This window comes from Corvus moneduloides, chromosome 22, assembly GCF_009650955.1.
Source record: "Corvus moneduloides isolate bCorMon1 chromosome 22, bCorMon1.pri, whole genome shotgun sequence".
Classification (NCBI taxonomy): domain Eukaryota; kingdom Metazoa; phylum Chordata; class Aves; order Passeriformes; family Corvidae; genus Corvus; species Corvus moneduloides.
This window is the reverse complement of record NC_045497.1, coordinates 2,259,561-2,281,771: the sequence shown is the minus strand read 5'-3', so window position 1 is coordinate 2,281,771 and position 22,211 is coordinate 2,259,561. Positions and strand designations below refer to the sequence as shown.

Sequence of the window (22,211 nt, the reverse complement as noted above, 5' to 3'; positions counted from 1 at the left end):
AGACTCCATTAGTCACTCAGGAAGACACAGAGCACCTCCCAAACGCCACAACCCATTCTCTGCAGGTCTCTCTCTCCTCCACATCCTGCTTCAACACAGGAGGTAAGTCCTGGCTGCATATTATGATATTCATCTTCATGTTGGATTTCTCCAAAATCTCTCCACTTCTCTTACCTAACTTTCCTTTCCTGGCTGCCAGCAGTTCTCAGTCCTACCCTGCCACTGGCAAAGATGATCTGGGGATGGAGTTTGGGTATCAGGCCAACATTCCCAATCGCTTATCTCAGATTTCTTAACCCTTGTGCAAGTCAAATAATGTAGTTCAGCCTCAAAATTGGGACAATGACATTTACATAACGATTGGAGGTGTTGGTAATCAGCCTGAATAATGAAAAGCATTTCCCTGTGTTTGTGTCAGTGTGTGACCATTGAGAAATAATTTATTTGTCACATTCACGTGCCACCAACTCCAGCAGAATTTAGGCTTTGCGGTACCTTTTTATTTCTCGTGATTCCTCAGGAATTCTGAGTCATCAAAGGCTGTTTGAAATGAAGGTTGAGAGGTAAGAGCTATGTTCTTCAACCCTGTTAGATGTTAATAGAGACAATTTGCTAATTGCTTCCTGCTCAGTGGAAATGCCTCCTGCTGGAGGTGGGTTTGGGGTGTAGGTGGAGGCTGAACAGAGCCTCTCTGTATCAGGCACATCTATGCAAGTTGTCAAACAACAGCATTTTTGTGGAATTATCTTCTTTTTTGTTGTTTCTAGCAACTGAGAGCCCCAATAGGGAAAAAAAAAAAAAGGCAGAATGTTTTTATGCTCATTTCTCAAGTTACTGCCAACATTTCTCTTTATTTTCTTCCCTGGGAGAAAGGAAGCACAACCTGGCTTAGACTGCTGAGCCGCAGTGTTCTGGTCACAGTGTTAGGGAGAACAAGCTCAAAAGGGACCTAAAACTCTTCTGTTTCTCCTGTCACTGCAGTCTGTAGAGGGAAGAGCTGTCACAGCCTGGGACACTCATCCCAACACCCAAGCAGAGCTCCCAAGGTCGCTGCTGAACTTGCCCAGCTCAGAGCTGCTGTTTTAACTGCAGCCAGCCCTTTTATAAATAGGACAGGCTCAGCTGCTTAGCAGTCTTATCTCCACCAATTACCAGGGATAAGTGCTCCTCGTGCTGCAGAGTTCAGGCCTCTTACAAAATATTGAGCAACCGCAGGGAAGACGCTGAGCTGTGGGAAGAACAACCTGCCACTTAAAGTGTTTATTTTTGAGCAGCCAATGTAAATTGTCGTGGCTGTAGTGGGGATTTATCACTTTCACCCTGCTGAATTTGGAAGAATCCGTCTCAAGAGCCAGCTCAGAGGGCAACCTCTTCCTTGGTCAGTGAGTGGTGGCTGGCAGGGGCTCCATGTCCAAGCATCTCTCCTGGGATGGTTTTTCACTTCAGGTTTCAGGGCAATGTTTGACTCCCTAAAGCTGAATTCCTGCCTAGTGTCATGTTCTGGTGTCCCTTTACAGTTTGAGAATCCCTTTCAGCACATTAAAGACATTTGAGGCTCTGAGGTATCATTAAGCCCACAGAGCTGTGTATTGTTGCCTTAATTCCTTTCACACTGGCCTCTGGAAAGAACGACTAAAAAGAAATTTTGGCTCAAAATCCTGTACTTTCGAGAGTGGTGTAACATGGCCAGTGGTATTTTCCCACATCCAGCAACTGCTTCCTCTTTTTCAAGTTTGTTTCAGCCTTTACTGACCATCAGTTATTTACAGCTCCCGGTTCCTCAAAAACAAATTACTACATAAAGGAAGAAGAAGAAGGAAAAAAAAAAATCCCCAATTGCCACATTCTCATATGGTGCAACTTGCTCCTACTGAGTGGATTCATCCTGGTGTGATTTATCCAGTGATCCTCATGTGTGAGCGTGGCCTCTTTAAAGTAGCATTGGTAGAAGATGCAATTTTGAAATTACAAAACCCAACGGGTTTGGTAACTGAAGAATTGTTTTCTTGTTGGCATCCATCCAGGGGCTTGATCCCACCTCTGTTGAAGTTTGTGACAAAACTCCTGATGATATCAATGTACCAAAACCTTTTGTTTTTTTTCCAGTTCAAGTACAGACTGGGAAAGGGTTTCTTACATTCCACCACTTTATGTCTGTACTTGAGATTGAGTGATCCTCACAAAGTGACGTGCACTGTCAAACAGTTTTGTATCAGAAAGGATAATTAGCCGATGACGAAAGGCCAGATTAAGGTAAACTTCGTGACAGGCACTGTAGGGAGATAGGAGCAGGGTGCGAGGGGAAGCGTGTGCCAACAGCCACACCCTTGGCAAAGGGCGTGGTGTGAGCTGGAGGGCAAAAGGCAGATGGAGAGCAGGGCATGGTGCAGTGGGTGCCTGCTCTGGGAGGTGAGAGGGTCGGGGAGGTGGGATGGTTGGAGGCGAGACATGCGGAATGGTTGGAGGGGTGGGATGGTGGGAGATGGGGTGCTTGGAGGTCGGAAGTGCGGGGTTCCTGCAGGGCTGGGATGGCTGGAGGTCGGAAGTGCGGGGTTTCTGCAGGGCTGGGGTGGCTGGAGGTCGGAAGTGCGGGGTTTCTGCAGGGCTGGGGTGGCTGGAGGTCAGAAGTGCGGGGTTCCTGCAGGGCTGGGATGGTTGGAGGTCGGAAGTGTGGGATGGTTGCAGGTGAGGGGTGTGGGCTGCCTGGAGGTGTGGGATGCGCCATGTCCCCCATAGGCACCTCTAACGCCGATATAACCCGACGCGATCTCGGACATTCAGGCGATCGCTACACACCCACAGCCCACCTAGCATCCCGGCGCCGAACCCGTGGCTAATTACCGCTAATTAGCGCTAATTAACCCGCGGGCCGGAGGCGGCCCCGCGCAGCCGCACCGCCCGCGCCTGCGCGCCGGGCCCGCGGCGGTACCGCGCCTGCGCGGGGCGGCGGGGAGGGGACGATGGAGGCGCGCAGGGCCCGCCGGCCCCGCGCCCCTCACAGCGCCCGCCGCCGCCAGCGCCGCCAGCTCCGCCGCGGGGCTCGGCCCTGAGGGACGCCGTGAGTCGGGGAGCCGCGGAGGGCAGCGCGGCCGGGACGGGCGGCCCTGAGGGGGGAGCGGTGCGCGCGTGTGTGTGTGTCCCCGGTGCGCGAGCGCGGTGCCCGTCCCTGCGTCCCCCCGGTGCCCGTCCCTGTGTCCTCTCCCCTGTCCCTGTCCCCGCCGGGGCTGCTCGGGCCGCCGTCCCAGGTGCCCGCATCCCGGTTGCTCCGGGGTGGCTCCGGCAAACCCGGGAGGGGTGTCCGTGGGCAGCGGCGGGACGCTTCCCGCAGGGATAACGGGCCGGCCCCGCTGTTCGCCTCCCGAGGGTCCGGCCCTGGCTTCGGGGGGTTCGTGCCCCACGCGTGGTGGGGTTCCGGAGAGGAAGGGTTAACAAATGGGCTTGTTTTGCCTGGGCCGTGGACACGTGATGGTCATACTGTCTGGTTTTTGGTGGAAATAGCATTTGGGTGTGTAATCAAAACCTAAATTTGCAAGTGCTGTCAGACTGCTGGGTTTTAATAGGGGTTTTGGTTTTCTTCAGGCACGCTGGAATAGGAAGTTCTGAACTAAACCAAGCTTTGTCTGTGTGATAGAGTTGTTCCTTCTGTTTTGTGTGTGACAGGGGGTTTAGTGACTTAGGGATGGAGTCATAGGCGTGTAACCTCTGCTGCAGTGCTTTCTTCAGCCAAATACAACCAAAAAAAAGCTCCACAGAGCAGAGCAACCAAGCACACAGTGCTTTGTAGCAATGGGACAAGGGGTACCAGTTTTGGATAAAGCACTACCTTCTTATGCTTCAAGAGAAAGTTGATAATGGAGTACAAAAGGAGCTTTGAATGACTGATGCAACTTCCAAGAAATCAGTATAAATGCTGCAGACTCGGAGGTGGGTTAAAATACTGTGAGGACTTTGTCGGGATGGACCCTGCAGTAATCCTTTAACCAGGATGATTTAGGGCAGGGCGTTTGACAGGAGAAGTTTGTTACGAAATAACAGCTTACAAGCATGGTCGTTATAAAATAAAATTAAATCCCTTGGTGATTTGCAGCCTTGTGCTCCTTTTGGGGATGTTATGGGGTTGTGTAAAGGTGGTTTGATGAAGCCCTTGGAAGTTCTGGGTCAGGGGAACGTTCAGTGAGATTGAAAATGGGAAACTACAATAAAACTGGAGCTGGATACGTGTGACAGGTGATTCACCTGGCTGCTGTGTCCCCATCACAGATATTTATTGTTAGATGTTGACACTTTCTCAGCTGTTCTTTATTCTGCCGTGTTGGACATTGAAATACTTATTTTTCTTGTGTTGTTGTTTTTTTTTTTTTTGGACATGATTTAAAACAGAGCAGCCTTTTCATTAGTTTGTTACCATGTGCTTAAAAGTTCTTTGGATCCAATCCTGGGAGCTGTTCAGTGGTAGTTTTATCTTATGTCAAGTCTGCTTATTCAATAAAGGTCTTGTGAGGGAATGTTAATTAAACAGTACACGGTGTAAGCTGTGGTTAAAACATCCTGAATTGGAAAGTATTACATGGAGGGAATATCAAGTTCTTAGGCTGTATTTAGTAGGTCTGTACACTTCTTACTCCCAGTTTTGTGCTAATCTGATTTTCTTTACTGTCAGCATCTGTCAGATGAGCATTCTTCAGTCAAAGTCACATGGAAACACATCTTGCTTATTACATAAATTATTATTCTCTGCCTCCCTTACTTAACCAACGGGCACAAAATTTATATATGAGCTTAAACTGTCTAAAAATAGAGGTACATTTTGCTAATCTTAGCTAGACAAAATTGCAAGTCGGTTGCAATGGCTGTTTCCCAAGTTGTGGTCACAGGTGACGCAGCAATGAGTAACCCCCAGGTAAACATTGATACCTTTCCAAGGGCAGGATGCTATAAATTATTAATGGCTGGCAGTAATTGCACCTCTTTGTAGTGGTGCTCTCCTTGGGTAAGCCTAAGCTACAGCAGGAGCAAAAGTACTTTCTAATTTGGTTAGGTGGCGGTGCTGTCTAATTCAGTAATGAGTCCAAAATTACAGCTGCATTTTATTGATGGTTTTGTCGTCTACAAGTTGGGGTGGTGGTGAAACTGTGGGGTTTGCCATCCTCTGGGGACTTTCCCCCCTAGATATCCTCATTGTGGGATGATTTCCCAGAGACATAGTCCATCTTAATGGTTACAGCAATGTTTAGTTCCTCTCTCTGCTGGGTAAGGTGGGAAGTTCATCCAAAGCGATGAAACCGTTGGAAAAACATCTGCAAATTTTTACTGAACCAACTTTTCCCCCCCATGTTGGAATGAACTGACTTGAGGAATGTGCCGTTCCTCTGGGCTGCACTCACTTGGATACTATTTGTTTATAGTTTAGTGTTTGTTCATACACTGAAAGTTGGTTTCTATTTTTATTCTGATAAGATTTCTTCTCTGCTTGCTTCAAGTAATGACGAGAACTTGCACACGAGCTCTGTAGAACTTCCGCAGTTGTTTCAAGTTTGGGGTTTGTTTTGGTTTTGGGGTTTTTTTTTACTTCTGCAAAGCTGTGCTCTAACCAGCTGTTTATCTTTCATTTGTGCCGGTTTTTCGTGGAACTGAAATATTGCACATTTGTCCTTATTTTATCCTGTTTGTTTTGGACCGTCCCCCCAGTTTGTCAAAAATTAGTTAAGAACTTAGGTATCGTCCTCCAACTTGTTTTTGTCTCTCCTCAGCTTGGTATTAACCTCTTTTTTTTTTTCAAAAGCTGAGGCTTACTAAGGTTATTTCTGTTGCATTATTTGACAGGGTTTTTTCTTTTTGCTCTTAGAGTATTCTATTTTATCTGCTCAATATATGTATCACCTAATAGGAGACTTCATAGTTTTTCCTTTGCCTTAATTCCTTGGCACGTATTTAAAGCTTTTCTTTCTTTTCAATATCCAAAAGAAATTAATTTTATCTCTTATGTAACTGAAGACATGAATCTGTGCTGGTCTTGAAACAGCTTTGTACTGAGCCTCTTCTCAATCTGGAACACACTGGTCATTTTTAATTCCAAGGTTTTCTGATTACCTTGCAGAATTTCCCAGTTGCTCAGATTCTTTGGGGATGTGTTTATCAGTGAGTGTGAACTCTGTGTTTCGTGTAGCATGCTCCTCCAGATTTTCTTGCAGGGACTTTAAAGCACTTTAATTGCTGAAAAACAATTATAAAAACCACTGGGAAAACTCCACCTTGGTCAGCAGTGCTGACCACAGAGCAGGAGCTGAAAAAAGCAGGGAAATGGCTCAAAGCACCGACTCATCTCGGCAGCAATGCTCACCTTCTGGACAATTCCAGGAATTTCTTCATGTCTAGCACAATTCCAGTAATTTTTTGATGTTCAGCACATAATCTACTGAGAGAAGAGGGGTTGTTTTAGCAAAGCTTTCGTTTTTCTTGGAGCCAGCTAAAAACGTAATTCGAACTTAAAGGAAAGCTCTGTTACCTTTGCAAATACTGAGATTTTCCCTCTCCCTCTCCATCCCAGGGATTGAATTTCTCTCTGGCTGAGGTTCCTTCAGTTCCAGGATGGAGATGAGTCGGGAGAAGCTGTGTGCCAGCAAGGCTGATGGGAGCTCAGACTCTGCCTTCCACTGCTCAGCATGTCACGATGATGAGGAGTGGGGCAGCACGAGCCGGGGGCGAGCCAAGTCACGGAGTTTGTCAGCTTCACCAGCCCTTGGAAGCACCAAAGAATTCAGGTAAGGTCCCTGCTTTTTCCCCTTGTTGCTAAAGTATATGAAGTTATCTAGATTTTGTTTTTTAAATATGCCCACGAGGGATTCTTAAAATGCTCCTCAGAAGGTTCAAAATGAAGGTGGGGAGTTGAAGGTGGGGTGTTGACTATGAGAAGACTCATAAACAGAATCTCACGGCTTGTCAAAACAGGTCTCTGCAGAGCTCACAGTCTCCAAAAAACAATCAATGAACAGTAGAGACAATTCAGACTTTTACAAAAGCTCAAGCCAGAACTTTAGTGCTGTGTGTTAAAAACCTGTGCGTTAGGTTATGTGTGAGGCAGCAAAAAGTGAGTTTGTGTTTGCAGATGGTTTCAGAGCAGTGAGAAACACCCACCCATTCTTTTTTTTGAGCCAAATTTCTGATCTCATTGCAAGGCTCTTGTCATGTGGACAGGGTGGATAGAACTTTTGATTTGGTGATCTTTGGACCCGCTGTAAATAGTGAACAGCGGGCAGGGGTAGCGCCGTGTCTTGATCTTGTGGGAAGCATAGCAGGACTTCACCTTCCTTGTGCTGTGACCATCCCTAAAGCACGGGCAGAGCCACGGAGGAGCTGCTCAGCAGATGGAATTCCTGTGCAGAGCTCCTGCTTTGCTGGTAGGAATGTTCTTGGGAGGCAAGAGGAGATACAGGTGAGGCTGAAGATCTCAGGGGGCGGCTTTGTGGTGAAGGGAGGGAAGCTAAAAGCCTTGAAAGGTTAGGAAAAGACTTGCTCTTTGCGTGTAGTTCAATGAATTCAATGGCTCTGGGAAGTGTTTTCTGGTGGCTGTGCTTTGTTGTAGCTCTGGTGACGTGTGTATGGCCAATATATAAGACTTGATGTTTAAATTGTGCTGTAAAACTGGTGGTTTTCCCCTTCTCTGCTTAAACCTTTCAGTCAACCTGCATAGAAGACCATGTGGTCTGAATTTTTGTGTATTTATTTTTTAGCTAAACAGCTGCTTTTTCAACCAGAAGTGCTCTGTCCCTTGTGGGTTTGAATCAGGGTAATTGCTTCCGAGACTTTCCTTCATTAGGATGCTCTGCAGTCATTCACTGGCTGTCTTCGCTTCAGAGCTAAATTGTCTCAAGGCATTTTGCAGGCTGTCAGGAAGTGCTGCTCTCAGGCTTCCTCTGTGGTGTTCAGCTTGAGGTAGCTGCCCAGCTGCTGGGAACTGATAAGTAGATTTCCCTAAAAGACGTAGAATTTGCAGGGCATTGCTGCTCATTCTTAGCAAAGGCAGCCTGACTGCGAATGGCTTTAAATCCTGTTCACTCAAACACTTTATTGAGCACTAATAAAACCAAGTGAAATCTCAGGGAAAATTTACACCAGTTACTAATTAGAGCTTGCAAGGGAAACTTTGTTGGAATGTCATGAGGGTCAGATGTGGATATTTAATGCCTTGTGTGGGAACAGAATTTGGCCAGTTATTGGGAGTGGCATCAAATAATGACCTGTGTTGTGAGAAGGCAAAAATTACCCTTATCTGGGAGAAGCTGGAGTGGAGCAAGAAGTGGGAGGTGATGCTGCCAGGGTGTTATTTAACTATCCTAATTCCAAGGGTAATTGTTCACAAGTAGAGAGAGACTTATCATCCCTTTGCCCATATTGGCACACACATTAATCTCTTGTTATGTCAGTCCTTCCTCATTTTTCTGTTTATTATAAGTAAGGTAAACTTTGTAAAACACTTAGCAATGTTTTTATTTGACTTGGTTAGTCATGCCTGGACTTACAGATGGAAAAGAAATTATTCTGGTTTTGTTATTGGCATTCAAATCTTAGACTCGCATATTTTATTAGGCATGAAACAAATAAGATGGTGCTGGCGTTCCTTAATTATATAGATATGTTTAACCTGTGATCTGGTTTTGATTTTTATTAGATTTCTGAGGGTTTTTTTAGCTCTAGGAGTGAGTCATCAGGCTGGCCTGAGCTACTTGTAACACACAATGGAAGGCACTGCAGTGATGATTGTTACTGCCAAGCAATAGGTGATTGAATTAAGCCCAGGAAAGGCATGTTTCCCTCTTCTTTTTAATGGAATAATTCTAATAGCAGTCACATAATGCTTCAACAGTTCCATGACTTGAGCAAGTTTTGCTCCCAGCTCCAGCTTTGCTGGAGGAGCTGAGGCAGAAGAGCTCTGAGTTGCTCCAGATAATCTCATCCTAGAGCCAGGAGTAACCCTGTGTCCTGGTGGGATTCAATTCTGAGGATAAATGACACCTCAGAGCTCCTGTTTATTTGAAGACAAAAATCTTATTAGAGAAATAAATGGGGAGAAGTAGCATTTTTTTTTAACCTGTTCAGAATTGCAGCCTGATGCTGCAGATACAAATCTCCATGTACCTTAGAGCTGAAGAATTTGTTTGATTAATTTATTAAGGGTGTTCAAATGACCAAGACACACATTGCTGTGACTTGACCATGCCAAAAACATCTGAAGGTGTTGGAGAACTCCTTGTAAGTGCTTGTCTAGGCACACAGTGGGAAACCCAATGTCTGTACATTACTGCCCTTAGTGAGGGTGGGAGCACTCACTGAGCTGTTTTAGCTGTATTTGTACCAGATTCAGTCATTCTCAAAATGTGTGCTTCTAGATAAGATGTAGTGCTTCAAGAAACACAGAATAAAAGTGTTGTTCTTGTGCCTGCAGCAGTGAAATTGGTGTCACTTAGGAACTGATGCAGGCATTGGAAATGTGAGAGCTAATCTGTAAGATTACCCTGCCTGGGAACCTCTCACGTAGGTTTAAGAAATGCACTTTGCCCTGCATTGCTTTTGTGCAGCTGCTTCAAAGGAGGGTTTGGTGTTTGAGCATCAGATAGACCCAATTTGTCATCACATCTCTTTTACTCACTGATTATTTTCTCTGCATTCAGGAGAACACGCTCCTTGCATGGACCATGCCCCGTGACCACGTTTGGACCAAAGGCCTGCATGCTGCAGAATCCTAAAACGATTATGTGAGTACTCATCCCATCAGTGGCATTGTGCTCGTTCTGTGGGAAAGAAAACCAGTTTGCTTTTCCACTGATTCCACTTTTTTCACCCCCTAATCAACACTTGTTTGTATTTTATCTGATATTTCAAGATTTTCATGTTGCTTGATTGCCATCCTGGGGGCTGCTTTGCCAAGTTGGCGTGGTCTACAGTCCATAGTTTGATGTCTAAAATGGCAGCTCTCATATTTCCAACCCAACAAAGATTCTTCTGGGCAGCACAAGGGGAGGAAGAAGAACTGTTCTGTGTGCTGTGAAATCTGAGGGAAGCCTTCTCCCTCTCTTGGTGACGGTGTTTGAATTTGTACTTTCAATTTTTGTGTTTGATCTGTGGTACTTTCAGTTAAGGCAAGTTTGCTTTTAGACTGTTGATAAATGGTGGAAATAAGGCTGGTTTCTGCTTAGTGGGCAAATAAATATTTCAGTTTTGTAGGTTGGGTGGCATAAAGTGGTGCTTTCTACACCAGGTGTTACATACTTAATAAATGGGGTCTTGACTTGGCCAGGTGAGGAATTTCAGGGTTTAACCAAGGCAGTGCTCCCTATTTTTGGGGGGCTCTGGCACAGAGAAGCTGTGGCTGCCCCATCCCTGAAATTGTCCAAGGCCAGGCTGGATGGGGCTTGGAACACCCTGGGGCAGTGGAAGGTGGGACTGGCTGGGCTTTAAGGCCCTTCCAACCCAAACCATTCTGTGATTTTTGCCCCTTTAAAAAAGTTTTATTTCCTTGCTCTTGCAGTTAAATATAAGATATTGCAGTCAATATTTATTTGCCTAAATCTCTACCTCCGTAGACAGTAATATTCCCGGTGGCATCCACCCCTTTCCTGGGAAAGTGTGACACAAATCCCTCCCTTTGGTAACTCAGAACTTCCTCATTCTCCCCGGGTGCTGCAGTGCAGCTGAAAGCCAGCCCAGGTTGTGTTTACCCACCTGACCTGGGGCATTGCTCCTCCCAGGGGCTGGCCCAGGACAGGGATATAAGGACAGGGATGGGATTGTGCCAGGGCAAAGCTTGGGCAGGCAGGGCTGGGAGCAGAGCTGCCCTTAGGCTGCTGAAGGGAAAAGCAAACTGTAAATTACTTTTACTACACATGAGGTTTTGTGGCTTCTAAAAACAAGCAAGACCTTGTTGGGTTTTTTTTCTCCTCTGCTGTGGATAGTTTAATTTTGTTAAACTCTCCTCACTGGAGGGATTTTTTTTTTTTAACAGAAAATTGTCATTTTTATGTGCAGGCTTAAGTTAGGGAAGGTTGGGTGTCTCAGTACAACCAGCAGCTCTAGAACTTGCAAACCTATTTCTTGATGAGCAGAAGGATTGAATGACTATTCAGTGAAAAAAGGATCAGTGGCCTCTTGAGAGAAGGGGAAATCAAATACCTGTTTTGTTTTGTTTTTTTTTTTGAAATGGAATTTTCATTATGAAATCTTGCTTGAAGATCTGGAATACAAGTTTTACTGCAGGATTTTTCTGTAAAGCCTCAAAACCTTTTATCAGAGCTGACTGAAATCTTCAATCGAAGAAAAAACATTTTTCAGAGAAAAATGTATTCTTCTGAGGTTGCAGTTAGTAATAAGTGATAAAAGCCTCAGCCTTTTGTTTTATTTGGAGCTGTTGCAATTGACTGAGTCCTGGAGGGAAACATGAAGATCTTAAAGCAAGTTATGAATAATTTTTCATTCAGTAGAACTGCATGGAATTGGTGAGTACAGCTGAAAGAGGCAGACTGGCTTTTGTTTGAATGAAGTTGGTGCTAGTTCTGGGTTTATTCAGTGCTGCAATCTCTAGTTCTTGTCAGCATTATTGATACTAAAGTCCTGCATTTGCCTTTAGTTCGTGCTGTATTTGCATCTCAAATGTTAGCACTGAAATAAAATGAATTTTAAATTTACATTAAGCTGTTGGACTTAGAGTATTGGATGGGGCAAAAATTATGTTGTGGCTTTTTCAGATCCTCTAACTGAGTGTTTCTCCTTTTGAGTCAGCACTAAAACAAGAGGAAATCAGCATTGTGGTGTCAGTCAGAAGTTGATCTGAGAGTTTTTGTGGTGCTTCTGTTCAGGTCCCTGTTGGCACAGGTCGTTCATAGGGCCAGGTACCAGAATTAGCAGCTGTTGGTTATCACCTGCACGTAGTGAAGGACAAACATCATTGCAATATGAATTACTGCCTTCCCCTGCCTGCTGTGTAGGGCTGTGTGCCTTCCATACTTTTTTTACCAGATCAGAAAGGTGTCACAACAAAATGTGGTGATGTTTGGGGCTTTTTATCCCCTAGGCACATTCAGGATCCAGCAAGCCAGCGGTTGACATGGAACAAACCCCCCAAGAGTGTCCTTGTGATTAAGAAGATCCGTGATGCCAGTCTGCTGCAGCCCTTCAAAGAGCTCTGTGTGTACCTGACTGAGGTGAGAAAATACAAATTATACCTCAGCTCTCTCCAGCTGCTGATTCTGTACAGAACTGTGCTGTGCAAACAAATTTTTACACCCACTGCGTGTACTAAAATTTGTTGCGGGGCTTAAGATCAGTATGAAGCTTAAAACTAGAACTATTAAAGTAAAAACTTCCATTCTGTTTGCAGTTCTAAATTACAGGAGTGGGATATAAAAAGCTTAAACCCTTAAGCCTTGAGCAAACACAACAATGTCTCATGTAATCTGTATTCCAAGCTTTAATTTATTAAATAGTCTGTGCATGCTGCAAAATTCTCATGAGGATCAGACCACACATTACAAACACCCAGCAGGTGCAGAACACTGCTGTAAAATACTATTTATGTGTCTTAAATTAGTGGAAATTATGGAGAGAGTCAAGTGTGTTGTTAGGAGGTCACTCACAAGCTTATTTCCTCTCTCTTCAGGAGAACAATATGATAGTGTATGTAGAAAAAAAAGTACTGGAAGACCCTGCTATAGCTAATGATGAGAATTTCGGACCAGTGAAGAAGAAATTTTGCACCTTCAGAGAAGGTATGGAAATGATTTCTTGAAAGGACAGTTGGAGTGGTTTTTTGGTTTTGTCTTGGTGTTTTCTTAGCTGTTGGGTCAAGTTTGTAAAACTTTGGTGTCTTTTGCACACAGTTGTTGTTACATCTTAGTTGTGCTTTTTGTGTATTTGTGAGGGAATGTTTGCATGCTGCAAATGTAATTTTTCTTCCTGTTTTTTGTTAGGAAATTAAGATTGTGGATACAATTTAATTCAAAACTTTCTATTTCAATGTTGCTCCTAGACTATGATGATATCTCCAATCAGATAGACTTTATCATATGCCTGGGAGGAGATGGGACCTTACTTTATGCTTCTTCACTTTTCCAGGTTGGTTCTTATGGGAAATAGACCCAGAAACTTTTCTTTTGGAAGTATTTAAAAGTGCATTTTTTCCCCCTTTGTTGCTGAGTTCAGCATTTGTCTTTTGTTCTTCGTCCCTTCTTTTTTATCCAGCCTGTTTTACCTTGTGAAAATAATGTCAAATGTGTTGTTTTTATTAAGCACAGTTGAAGTTTCATCAGTAGTCACAATATTTACTGGCAATTAGTTGAAGTATGAATTGCTTTGACTGAGTAGCTTTAAAACTCTTTTCTTTATTGATAGGGTAGTGTACCTCCAGTTATGGCTTTTCATCTGGGATCCCTTGGATTTCTTACTCCATTTAATTTTGAGAATTTTCAGTCCCAAGTCACTCAGGTTATAGAAGGTAAATTTAAGGGGACGAGGTGTGGTGTTTGTTTGTTACTTTTTCTTAATCAACTCTTTTAGGTTGGCCCTTAAGATTTGAAATTTGAGAAATGTATCTGAAGTGAACAGAAATCTTAAATGAATAGAAATATATCTTAAATTAACAGAAGTTTTGCATTGCATTGACCCATCCAGTGCTGCTCTCTGTACTGCTCTGCAAAGGAAAAGGGCTAAGAAATAACTTTGTGGAGTAAATAAGTATAAAATAATGTAGAATTTACACTAAATGACAGCTAAACATAGAAATCAAGTGCAGTGTTTAAGTACTGAGAAGTCAGGCAAATAAAATATTTGAGGAAATAAATTCTTTGTCCCTTGAATATGAGGTTATTTGAGTTGCATCCAAAGTAGATTCTGGAAAAGATGTATAAAACTCTCACATTACCAGAATGTTGTCTTTTAATACATGTTTCTAATGCTTTAATTTTCTTTAAGCTTAGCTTTTGTCTTACTGAAGATCACATGAGCCCAGCAGTGTTTTCCAATCTGAATCACATCTATACAGAATTTAAATTTTCTTTGTACATCATAAGAAAAGTGGGAAGGGACTGGCTTGAAATTTGCTTTTGATTTTTGCTCATTGCTGCTAAAAATTAGTTTTGAGCTTCAGCCAAGTGTAGCCAGTTATGCTGGGAATGAAACTGGGAATGTTGAAAGCTCAGGAATAGATGGATGGCATTTCATAGAGCGTGTTGTCATTGCTGGGGTTTATTTCCTGTGCCAGCTTTTCATTTTTGTGTGTTTTCCCCTGTGTTTCCTCTCCAGGCAATGCAGCTCTTGTTCTCCGGAGCAGGCTCAAGGTGAAGGTGGTGAAGGAGCCCAGGGAGAAAACAACAGTCCAGAATGGGATAGAGGAAAATGGAGTCGTGTCTGCAAACCTGGAGAAAGAAGTGGGCAAGCAAATTATGCAATATCAGGTCAGAGGGCAAAGCAAGCAACAAGAACCAGGATAGTTTGTAACTTGGTATTTGTTTTATGAAAACTCCCCCCAGCAGTCCAGGGGGGAGTTTTGCAACTCACAGTGTGCTCTGCATGCTGAGGAATTGCTGCATGTATTTGTGCACTCAGAAATGCTGATCGTAATTTCACAGAATTGTTTAGGCTGGAAAATATCTGCAAGATGGAGCCCAACCTTCCTTCTATTTTGAAGACAAAGTAGTAGTTCTAAAGTGAGATACACCAAACATTTTTATAAATGAGAAGAAAAACCTTGCACATTGTTAGTGACCAACTCCTGGAAATAATTCTTAACATCTCAGAAATTCAGCTGGCACGTGATAGGACGGAAGTGTAAAGAGTTTAATTTGCAGGTACTAAATCAGCACAAATATTTAGAAGATCTGGAAAAACTGCTTTGTTTCGACATTTATTTCATTGCCAAGGAAGCAGCAGCAGACTGGGGTAATGTTTGGTGTCGTGGCAGGTCCTCAATGAAGTTGTGGTGGATCGTGGCCCTTCCTCCTACCTGTCCAACGTGGATGTGTTTCTGGATGGGCACCTGATAACCACGGTGCAAGGAGATGGTGAGTGCTGCTGGAGCTTTCCCAGCTCAGGGGCAGGCTGCTGTGTTTTCCTGCAGGGTTTTCTCTCATGGAAACAGAGCCTCAGTTCACTGCTGACAGCAAACATGAGTGTGCAAAGAGTAGGTGTGTTTATTCCCCCAGTGAAGCTTTAAGGTGCTGAAAGATTTTGTTCATGGGCTTGTGAGGGCAAGTAAGCTCTTTTTTGGGGTATTATATTTCAGGCTAAGGGCAAGAAGTAGCTCACAAGAGATTGGCCTGGATATCTGGAATTTGCTGAAGGCAAACAGTCTCCACTCATGAACAACAGGAGTCAATCTTTAAAGCTCTTACCCTAAAGAAAAAAAATGAAAGTCATTATTACAAAATTGTGTAACTCAAGATGCAGAATTTTGTGCAACTTCTGAAACCACGTGGCAGGGTCAGAGGGGAGTTTCTCACTTGGTGTGTGTTGGGCTGCAGTTGAGCTGTGAAATCCAAGTGGAGAGGTTCACTTTCCTGGCAGTGGGGTTTGTTGGAGTCTCCCAGAGCAATCCCTGGTTATTCAGTGCTGATGGCAGTGCCTGTTTGCTGTCCCTGGGGTGGGAGTGGGGTTTCTTGGTGTCTCCCAGAGCAGTCCCTGGTTATTCAGTGCTGATGGCAGTGCCTGTTTGCTGTCCCCAGGGGTGATCGTGTCCACGCCGACCGGCAGCACCGCGTACGCCGCCGCAGCCGGAGCCTCCATGATCCACCCCAACGTCCCTGCTATCATGATCACCCCCATCTGCCCCCACTCCCTGTCCTTCAGACCCATTGTGGTTCCTGCTGGAGTGGAACTCAAGGTTGGCTTCTGTCATTTTATTTCTCCTTGTGAATTAAAAACTTCTGGAGTGGCCACGGGAATATGAGGAGGGTGGGAAGTGCCGTGTGTCTCCTGCTTGCTCCCACTTGGAGCAGGTTCAGACCAAGTCTGATTCAAGAATGTGGCTTTCTTTAGAAGAATTTCCCCACCAGTGGAATACTTTACACTTTTCCTACTGGCTTGTAGCTCTGTAACGTTCTACAAAATGGGAATTCCTACATTTGCATGCTGAAAAATGTTACATAATCTTGGCTAAAGTGCCTGTAAACGATCAGTGCTGAAGGGAATCAAAAATTCTCCTTTCATGCAGAAATATTGCAGAGTTTTAAGTATATATTGGTGGCATTATCTGCAATTCAGTATTTAGCTTTTGTTAATGTTGTCTTGCAGGGAAAAAAAAGGGGTATTTAACACCTGGATATAAAATAGACTTAGATAGTGTGCATTTTGAACAAATATTCTTGTGCAGGGAAGAGCTCCTTTCTCCTTTTGTCTCTGTTACAAGCCTGCTTAAGTAGGAAGAAAGCTGATTTGGAAGGGCTCCTAGAAAAGTTAGAAGATTAGCATTGAAAATGAGTGTGTTCTGGACTTTTTGTTCCTGTTTTATGGCATAAATTGAATGTTTATTCATGGCACTGCTCTCAGCCCACGCTTACTTTCATGTCAGTGGGTGTTACTGGCCAGTGGTAGTTAATTCTTTTAATAGGAATGTATGTTAAATAGGAGCAAAACTTCCTAAATTTGACAGCTTTGGAGTCGTCATGTATTAAAATCTATTTTTCTGGATCAACTTTTTAATTTTTCTTGAAAGAGAAGCTAAATCAGCTCCTGAATTAAACTAAATTAACTGAATTAAAGCATGAACTGGCTGGAACTGGAAGGTCTGTGTGGGTTATGACCTTGTACTTATAAAAAGGGGATTTATTACATCTAGAAAAATATATGTTTATCAACAAAAAATGAAGGTTTGGAGCTTGAGTGGTGTTACTGCACTGCTGCCATGAACAGATGAGGAATTCCAGTGCAGCTGTGGAGTTACAAAGACTCAGCTCTGCGCTCAGAGGGAGGATGGAGGAGGTGTTTGTTCCTTGAGTTTTGGACCTCAAGTTCAGCTCATTCCTGTTTTTCAGATTATGCTCTCCCCAGATGCCAGGAACACAGCGTGGGTTTCGTTTGATGGAAGGAAGAGGCAGGAAATATGCCATGGAGACAGGTCAAGCCTTTTTTCTGATTGTATTATCTCTAAGTATAGAAAATCCTGATTCATGCAGCTCCCTCACTCTCTAACATCTGCCAAAAGGAGTTTTGGCAGTGAAGAAACAAGCTTCTATAAACCCTAACACCTCCTAGAGCACAAACTGCACTAAAAGGATTTCATTTCTATCTTGAGTTCTTTAGATCTTCCCATAAAAGCAAGTGAAATGTTCAGACTCTGTAAACATTGCGTGCTTGGCAAGGAAGATGGGCATATCTTTAGAAAACTCTGTAAATTTTAGCTTCAAGATGAATCCTAGGAGTTTTGGGAGGTATAAACCAACAGGAGCTGCCTGTGAGCAGAGCTGCTGGAAAACTCCATGTGGTTTAAACTGGGTTAACTGGGAATGGTTGTGGTCACTTGCTCTGGCTTTGAGTGAGCAGAAGGGTGTGAAGTCCCTCAGTTCTGTGTTCAGTATGTGGTGGTGGAGGTGACTAAAGGCAGCTGTGGGAAGGAGATTGGCAGATTTGTTATTCAGGATGCCCTTTTTCCTCTTGGCCCACACAAGTTGCCATGAAGGAAAATGTACAGCTGGTGTAAGCCTCCATCCTGAAAAGTTTTATTTCCTCTGAGCTGGAATCATCTCTAGAAGTAGTTGAGGAGCCCAGTGAAGATTCAAACCCAGGGTTTGGCCCGTGGTTACACTCTGGAATCCTTAGGCCTGTTGCAACTGAAAGGCCAAGGTGGTGCTTTGGGTTTCCTTTGTCCCTGTGTGGGTGATGTGAAGCCCAGCCAGAGGCTGCAGGGTGCCATGGAGGGGCTCACAGAAGTGTCACACAAAGTGTCCCCAGAGCAGCTGCTCGTTGTTTACAGCTCAGCTGAGTTCAGCTTTACCTTCGATCACTGATCATGCAGAGCTGTTGTTCGGCAGCGTTGGTGAATCAGTGCTGTGCTGGGTGGGGAGCAGGCTGGGGTTTGGGGAGCAGGCTGGGGTTTGTTCAGGTTGCTGTGTGCTGTCTGACTGTCCCGTGCTGTTGCAGTATCAGCATCACTACCTCTTGCTACCCCCTCCCCTCCATCTGCTTCCGGGACCCCGTGAGCGACTGGTTCGAGAGCCTGGCCGAGTGCCTGCACTGGAACGTCCGCAAGAAGCAGAACAACTTCGCCGTGGAAGAAGAAGAGTTCTGAGTGTCCACATCCAGCAGGACTGGGGTACTGGAATGTGGCAGTATCCCCTCCTCTCTGCTTGGATTTTGGAGCTCTTGGTGTGGGCACTGCCCTGGGCCTGCCTTGTGGTTGTGGTTTCTATCCCTCAGATCCTGTGGCTGGAGAGGGTTGTGTTCCTTTCTGTCCACCAAGAGTAGGAGTGGAAGGCTCTGATGGTTCTAATCCAGTGTGAATTTCCTTCCAAATGAGCAGTCTGAGAGTGGATTGTTCCTGACTGCTACCAACAACCACATCTGCAGATTTGATTGTAACCTCTAACTTACCAGTTCCATGGTAGGCTGAATGTAGCTACACCAGGGAAAAGTGGCAGCAGAAAAGTGGCATTAAAATCTCCTCTTTCGGTTTGTAACTCCATTTAACACTGCTAGGAATAGAAAGGCTCTGAGAAGATTTCTTAAAAAAAAAAAAAAAAAAAAAAAAAGCTCCTCTTTGTTATCTTAAATACACCTTGCCCAGAAAATACTTTCTTACTTGCAAATGTGACACACTGAAGAAACACCCACAAAGGATGTTTTTTATTAATAGATGGAATTAATAATAAGTATATATTTTTTATATATACATTTCTCTCTCGTGCCCATTTGAGCAGTGGCTGACCCTTGGCTGTCAGCACTGTGGAATTGCCCACAAACCACAGGGATGAGCATTAATTATTACAGGTGTCTGTGGGTTTGTAGCTGAGCTGATTCATAGCTCTGCACTTCCTCTTGGTGGGAATCATCCGTGTGTTGGTTTTTCCTATTATTTTTGTTGGATTCCCTGGGATAAATGGTAGCATTAGAGACTATCATGTTTAAAAAAAAAATAATAATAATTCTCCAAGTGTTCAAGAAGAATCTGGACTTCAGTTGCTACTGTATTCTAGTTCCACTGTTGTCCTGAAGAAAACACCCTGTTCTAGATCCTGAATGCCCTCAACTTCCATGGATACGTTCCAACTCTTGGTGCTGAGTAATCCAGGATGGGATACTGCATTGGTGGGCTGGAGCAATGAGAGGACACATTCCCAGTGGAGTAGCAATGGTGCCTTCAGCACACTCAAGATATTCTAAGTCTCATATTTACTTTTTTTAAGATGCTTTCAAACGTTTCTAACTTCTCTCTGTACATATTTTATTGTGTGTGCTTTTATGAAAGAACAACAACAACAAAAAAAAACCAACGAAAGAACTGGTTGGGGGGGGAAAAAAGGGTTTGTACTGTACTTTAACTGCAAAATAGCAAACCCAAGGATAATGTTTACATTTATGTTCTCTGTGGTGCAGTGTCATGATCATCTTATCCAAACTTCAGCATTTTCAAGTCTTGCTGCGTTGGTCACGAAAGGAAGGGACAGGAGCTGTTAAATGCCCGTGGCAGATTCTTGCCAAGGGATGAATTTACTGATTGAGGTGGGTTTTCCTTGGGAATGGAGTGAGAATCTCTGCTGAACTTTTTCCATGATTGTCTTAACGTTGTTTCTGTGGTCCAAAGTGGAAATAGGAAATGGGTTCATTTCCAAACTCTGCCTGACCTGTTGTCCTCTGGTGGTTTCAATAATGTCTCATCCCTTTTGGATGCTGCCCTGGGCTGAGTCCATGAAATGCAGGTGAGAGCACTTTTCCAGAAAAGAGAAGCAAACTCTTGGGTTAACGATTCAAATCACAATGAAAGTGTGTTCATATAAATTAATACTTGGTTTGTACATTTTGTAAAATAGAATATTGGTTTGATTTGGTCAAAAACAGACAGATTTTGGGATATCTTGGAGAATATCCAGAGAGCTTTTGGGATTTCTCTTTCACTTGAATCCGTAGTAATTGTTTTATCACTGTTTTGAAGCTGCTTACGGGTTTCCTAAGTGGAGTACTCAGTTATTTGATAACTGGTTACTTTTTGAACTAGAGAAGTGTCAGGCTTTTTGCTTTGAAACTATTTTATTTAAACATGCAATAATTGAGAGAAGGAACAGTGTATGGTGTCTAGAGAAACGTGTGGATGAGTGGAGAGTGAGCAGTTCTAGGCACACTGGGGAGTGGAAATCATTTTGCAGAGGTGAAATGATTTATGAGCCTTATCCAGTATTTTTTTAAAGATAAAACTATATTCAGCACTTTTTATTTATGCTTTTTATAATACTAAAGCTATTCTTGATTAAATTGCTGAACTTTTAATTTTCAGAGTGCACAGGTCATGAAATCTGTAATCAAAGTGTACTGAACTACTTTAGATCTACATTAGGGGTTGGCTTGAAATTTATTCTTTCAATTTATCACCTGCTGCAATTGCATTGCTGGCTCTGAGGCTGCTGCAGCTTTGCTTGTACAAAATTCCTGCTGATAAAAGCCATTTTCTGGGTGGCTGATCAGCCCAGGCAGAGCTGCAGCCCCTGGCTAAGGCAGGGCAGTCGCTCAGTGACTTCAGTCCTGGCTTTTCCTCCAAAAGCTGCCTTGATTCTCCCTGTCCCAGCTGCTTTCTGCCTGAGCACAGCCCGGGCTGTGTTAATACATCACAAAGTTTATCTGAGTGTACAAAGTCCCTTTTCAAGGCTTTTAAGTTGCAAACTGCAGGAGAGTGAGGCTGGGGCAGCCCTGGAGTTGTGCATTTTAACTGCTCCAGGAGGGGGGGAGTTGAACCAGAAAAAAGCTGAAATGCACCTCACTTTATTGGCAATAAAACCTCATTTTGCTGATGTAGCTTATTCTGAATAACTTGGTTAAACTGTGCTAAAAGGGGTTTGCTGATTAGGAGTTTTTAATAAAAGGGTTTGTAAGTCACTGGTACCTGCAAATCCTTTCATCTACAAAGGGCCAAAATGAAAGCTGGGAAATTCATTTGGTTTTGGTTTTTTTTTTTTTAAAAAAAAAAAGTTATCCTCTGGTAGAAATTGAAGAAGTTGTTACCAACTGTAGTAGGGAATAAAGCAGTGTACTGAATTTTTAAAAGACGAAAAATCCTGTTACATATTGTTAACACATTGAAAACTTTGTTTAAATATTGTTGAGAAACAAAATATTTTTCAATCCTTTCAATAAAATCTTTTTGTAAAGTTGGATTTGTCGCTTTGCCCTTTGACTGGGGAGGATATGAAATTGGGAATACACAGCTACGTGCTTGGAATTGTGTGAGGTTTGACACTTCTCATGGGACAGTGGCATCTCTTTTCTGGGAATACACCCAAAGCTTTTTTGAATGTCTGATACCATTTGTTCCTCAAAAGTCTCAAAATAAATGCTGGATTTGCTGTGCAAGTCAAAACAAACCTTGTGCACAACCAGCTGGGCTGCATTAAATGCTGTTTTTGAAGGCGCCAGAATAGAAATACCAGGAAAGAAAGAGGTAAAGGGCAATGCTGATCAAATAATCCCTGATAATTTGATACCCAGCAAGTTTAGGATTGAAAATGGGGTTTAAATGCCTGTGGCACGTTCTGCCAAGTTCTGGAAACTTCTCCCATGGAACTTGAGATTAATGATGATGTTAAAGAGTCTTTTGATTTCATAATTAATCTGTAACTCATTCCAGCAGTTGAGAGAGATGTGAGGAGAGGCCTTTTGCAGGTAAAGGAGCTGTTTTTACGTGGAGTTTTTGTTTTACAAGACACCATGGAAAGGGTTTTCCCTCTTTCCACGCCAGGCTGGTGACAAACCCTTGCTGTCCATGGCCAGAGCAGTTCCTGTGACAGTGACACCGTGACCTGGCCATAAAACTGCCCCTAATTCTGAGCCAGCACAGGCTTTGTGCAGGAGCAGAGCCTTCCCCTCCTGCTCTGCTGCCTCTGGGCTTGGCTTGGGGAAGGACTGAAAATGTTTTATTGTGATGTTTAAATGTTTAATTCTTCCAGCAGCAACTCCTGCTGCCACTGTGACTTGTGGGATGAAGTCGCAGAGTCAGCTGCTGCTCCGTCAGCTCCTGCAGTCTGGCC

General features: G+C 43.6%; 1 protein-coding gene across 7 annotated transcripts; it reads left to right on the top strand.

Annotated features, from left to right (window-relative positions):
- On the top strand, positions 1 to 21,341 carry NADK (NAD kinase). 7 transcript variants are annotated; one of them, XM_032131705.1, is made up of 12 exons: positions 1 to 102; positions 6,548 to 6,761; positions 9,669 to 9,752; positions 12,065 to 12,194; positions 12,650 to 12,758; positions 13,019 to 13,104; positions 13,381 to 13,483; positions 14,290 to 14,441; positions 14,948 to 15,047; positions 15,708 to 15,865; positions 17,016 to 17,098; positions 18,121 to 21,341. In XM_032131705.1, the coding sequence occupies exons 2-12, from the start codon at positions 6,589 to 6,591 to the stop codon at positions 18,266 to 18,268; spliced, it is 1,326 nt and encodes a 441-aa protein (XP_031987596.1). In that variant the 5' UTR covers positions 1 to 102; positions 6,548 to 6,588; the 3' UTR covers positions 18,269 to 21,341. The 7 variants fall into 7 exon arrangements, with proteins under 7 accessions (XP_031987596.1, XP_031987598.1, XP_031987600.1 ...); XM_032131707.1 differs by lacking the exon at positions 1 to 102 and adding an exon at positions 2,976 to 3,058; XM_032131709.1 differs by lacking the exon at positions 1 to 102 and adding an exon at positions 3,050 to 3,118.
- The last annotated feature ends 870 nt before the right edge of the window (positions 21,342 to 22,211 follow it).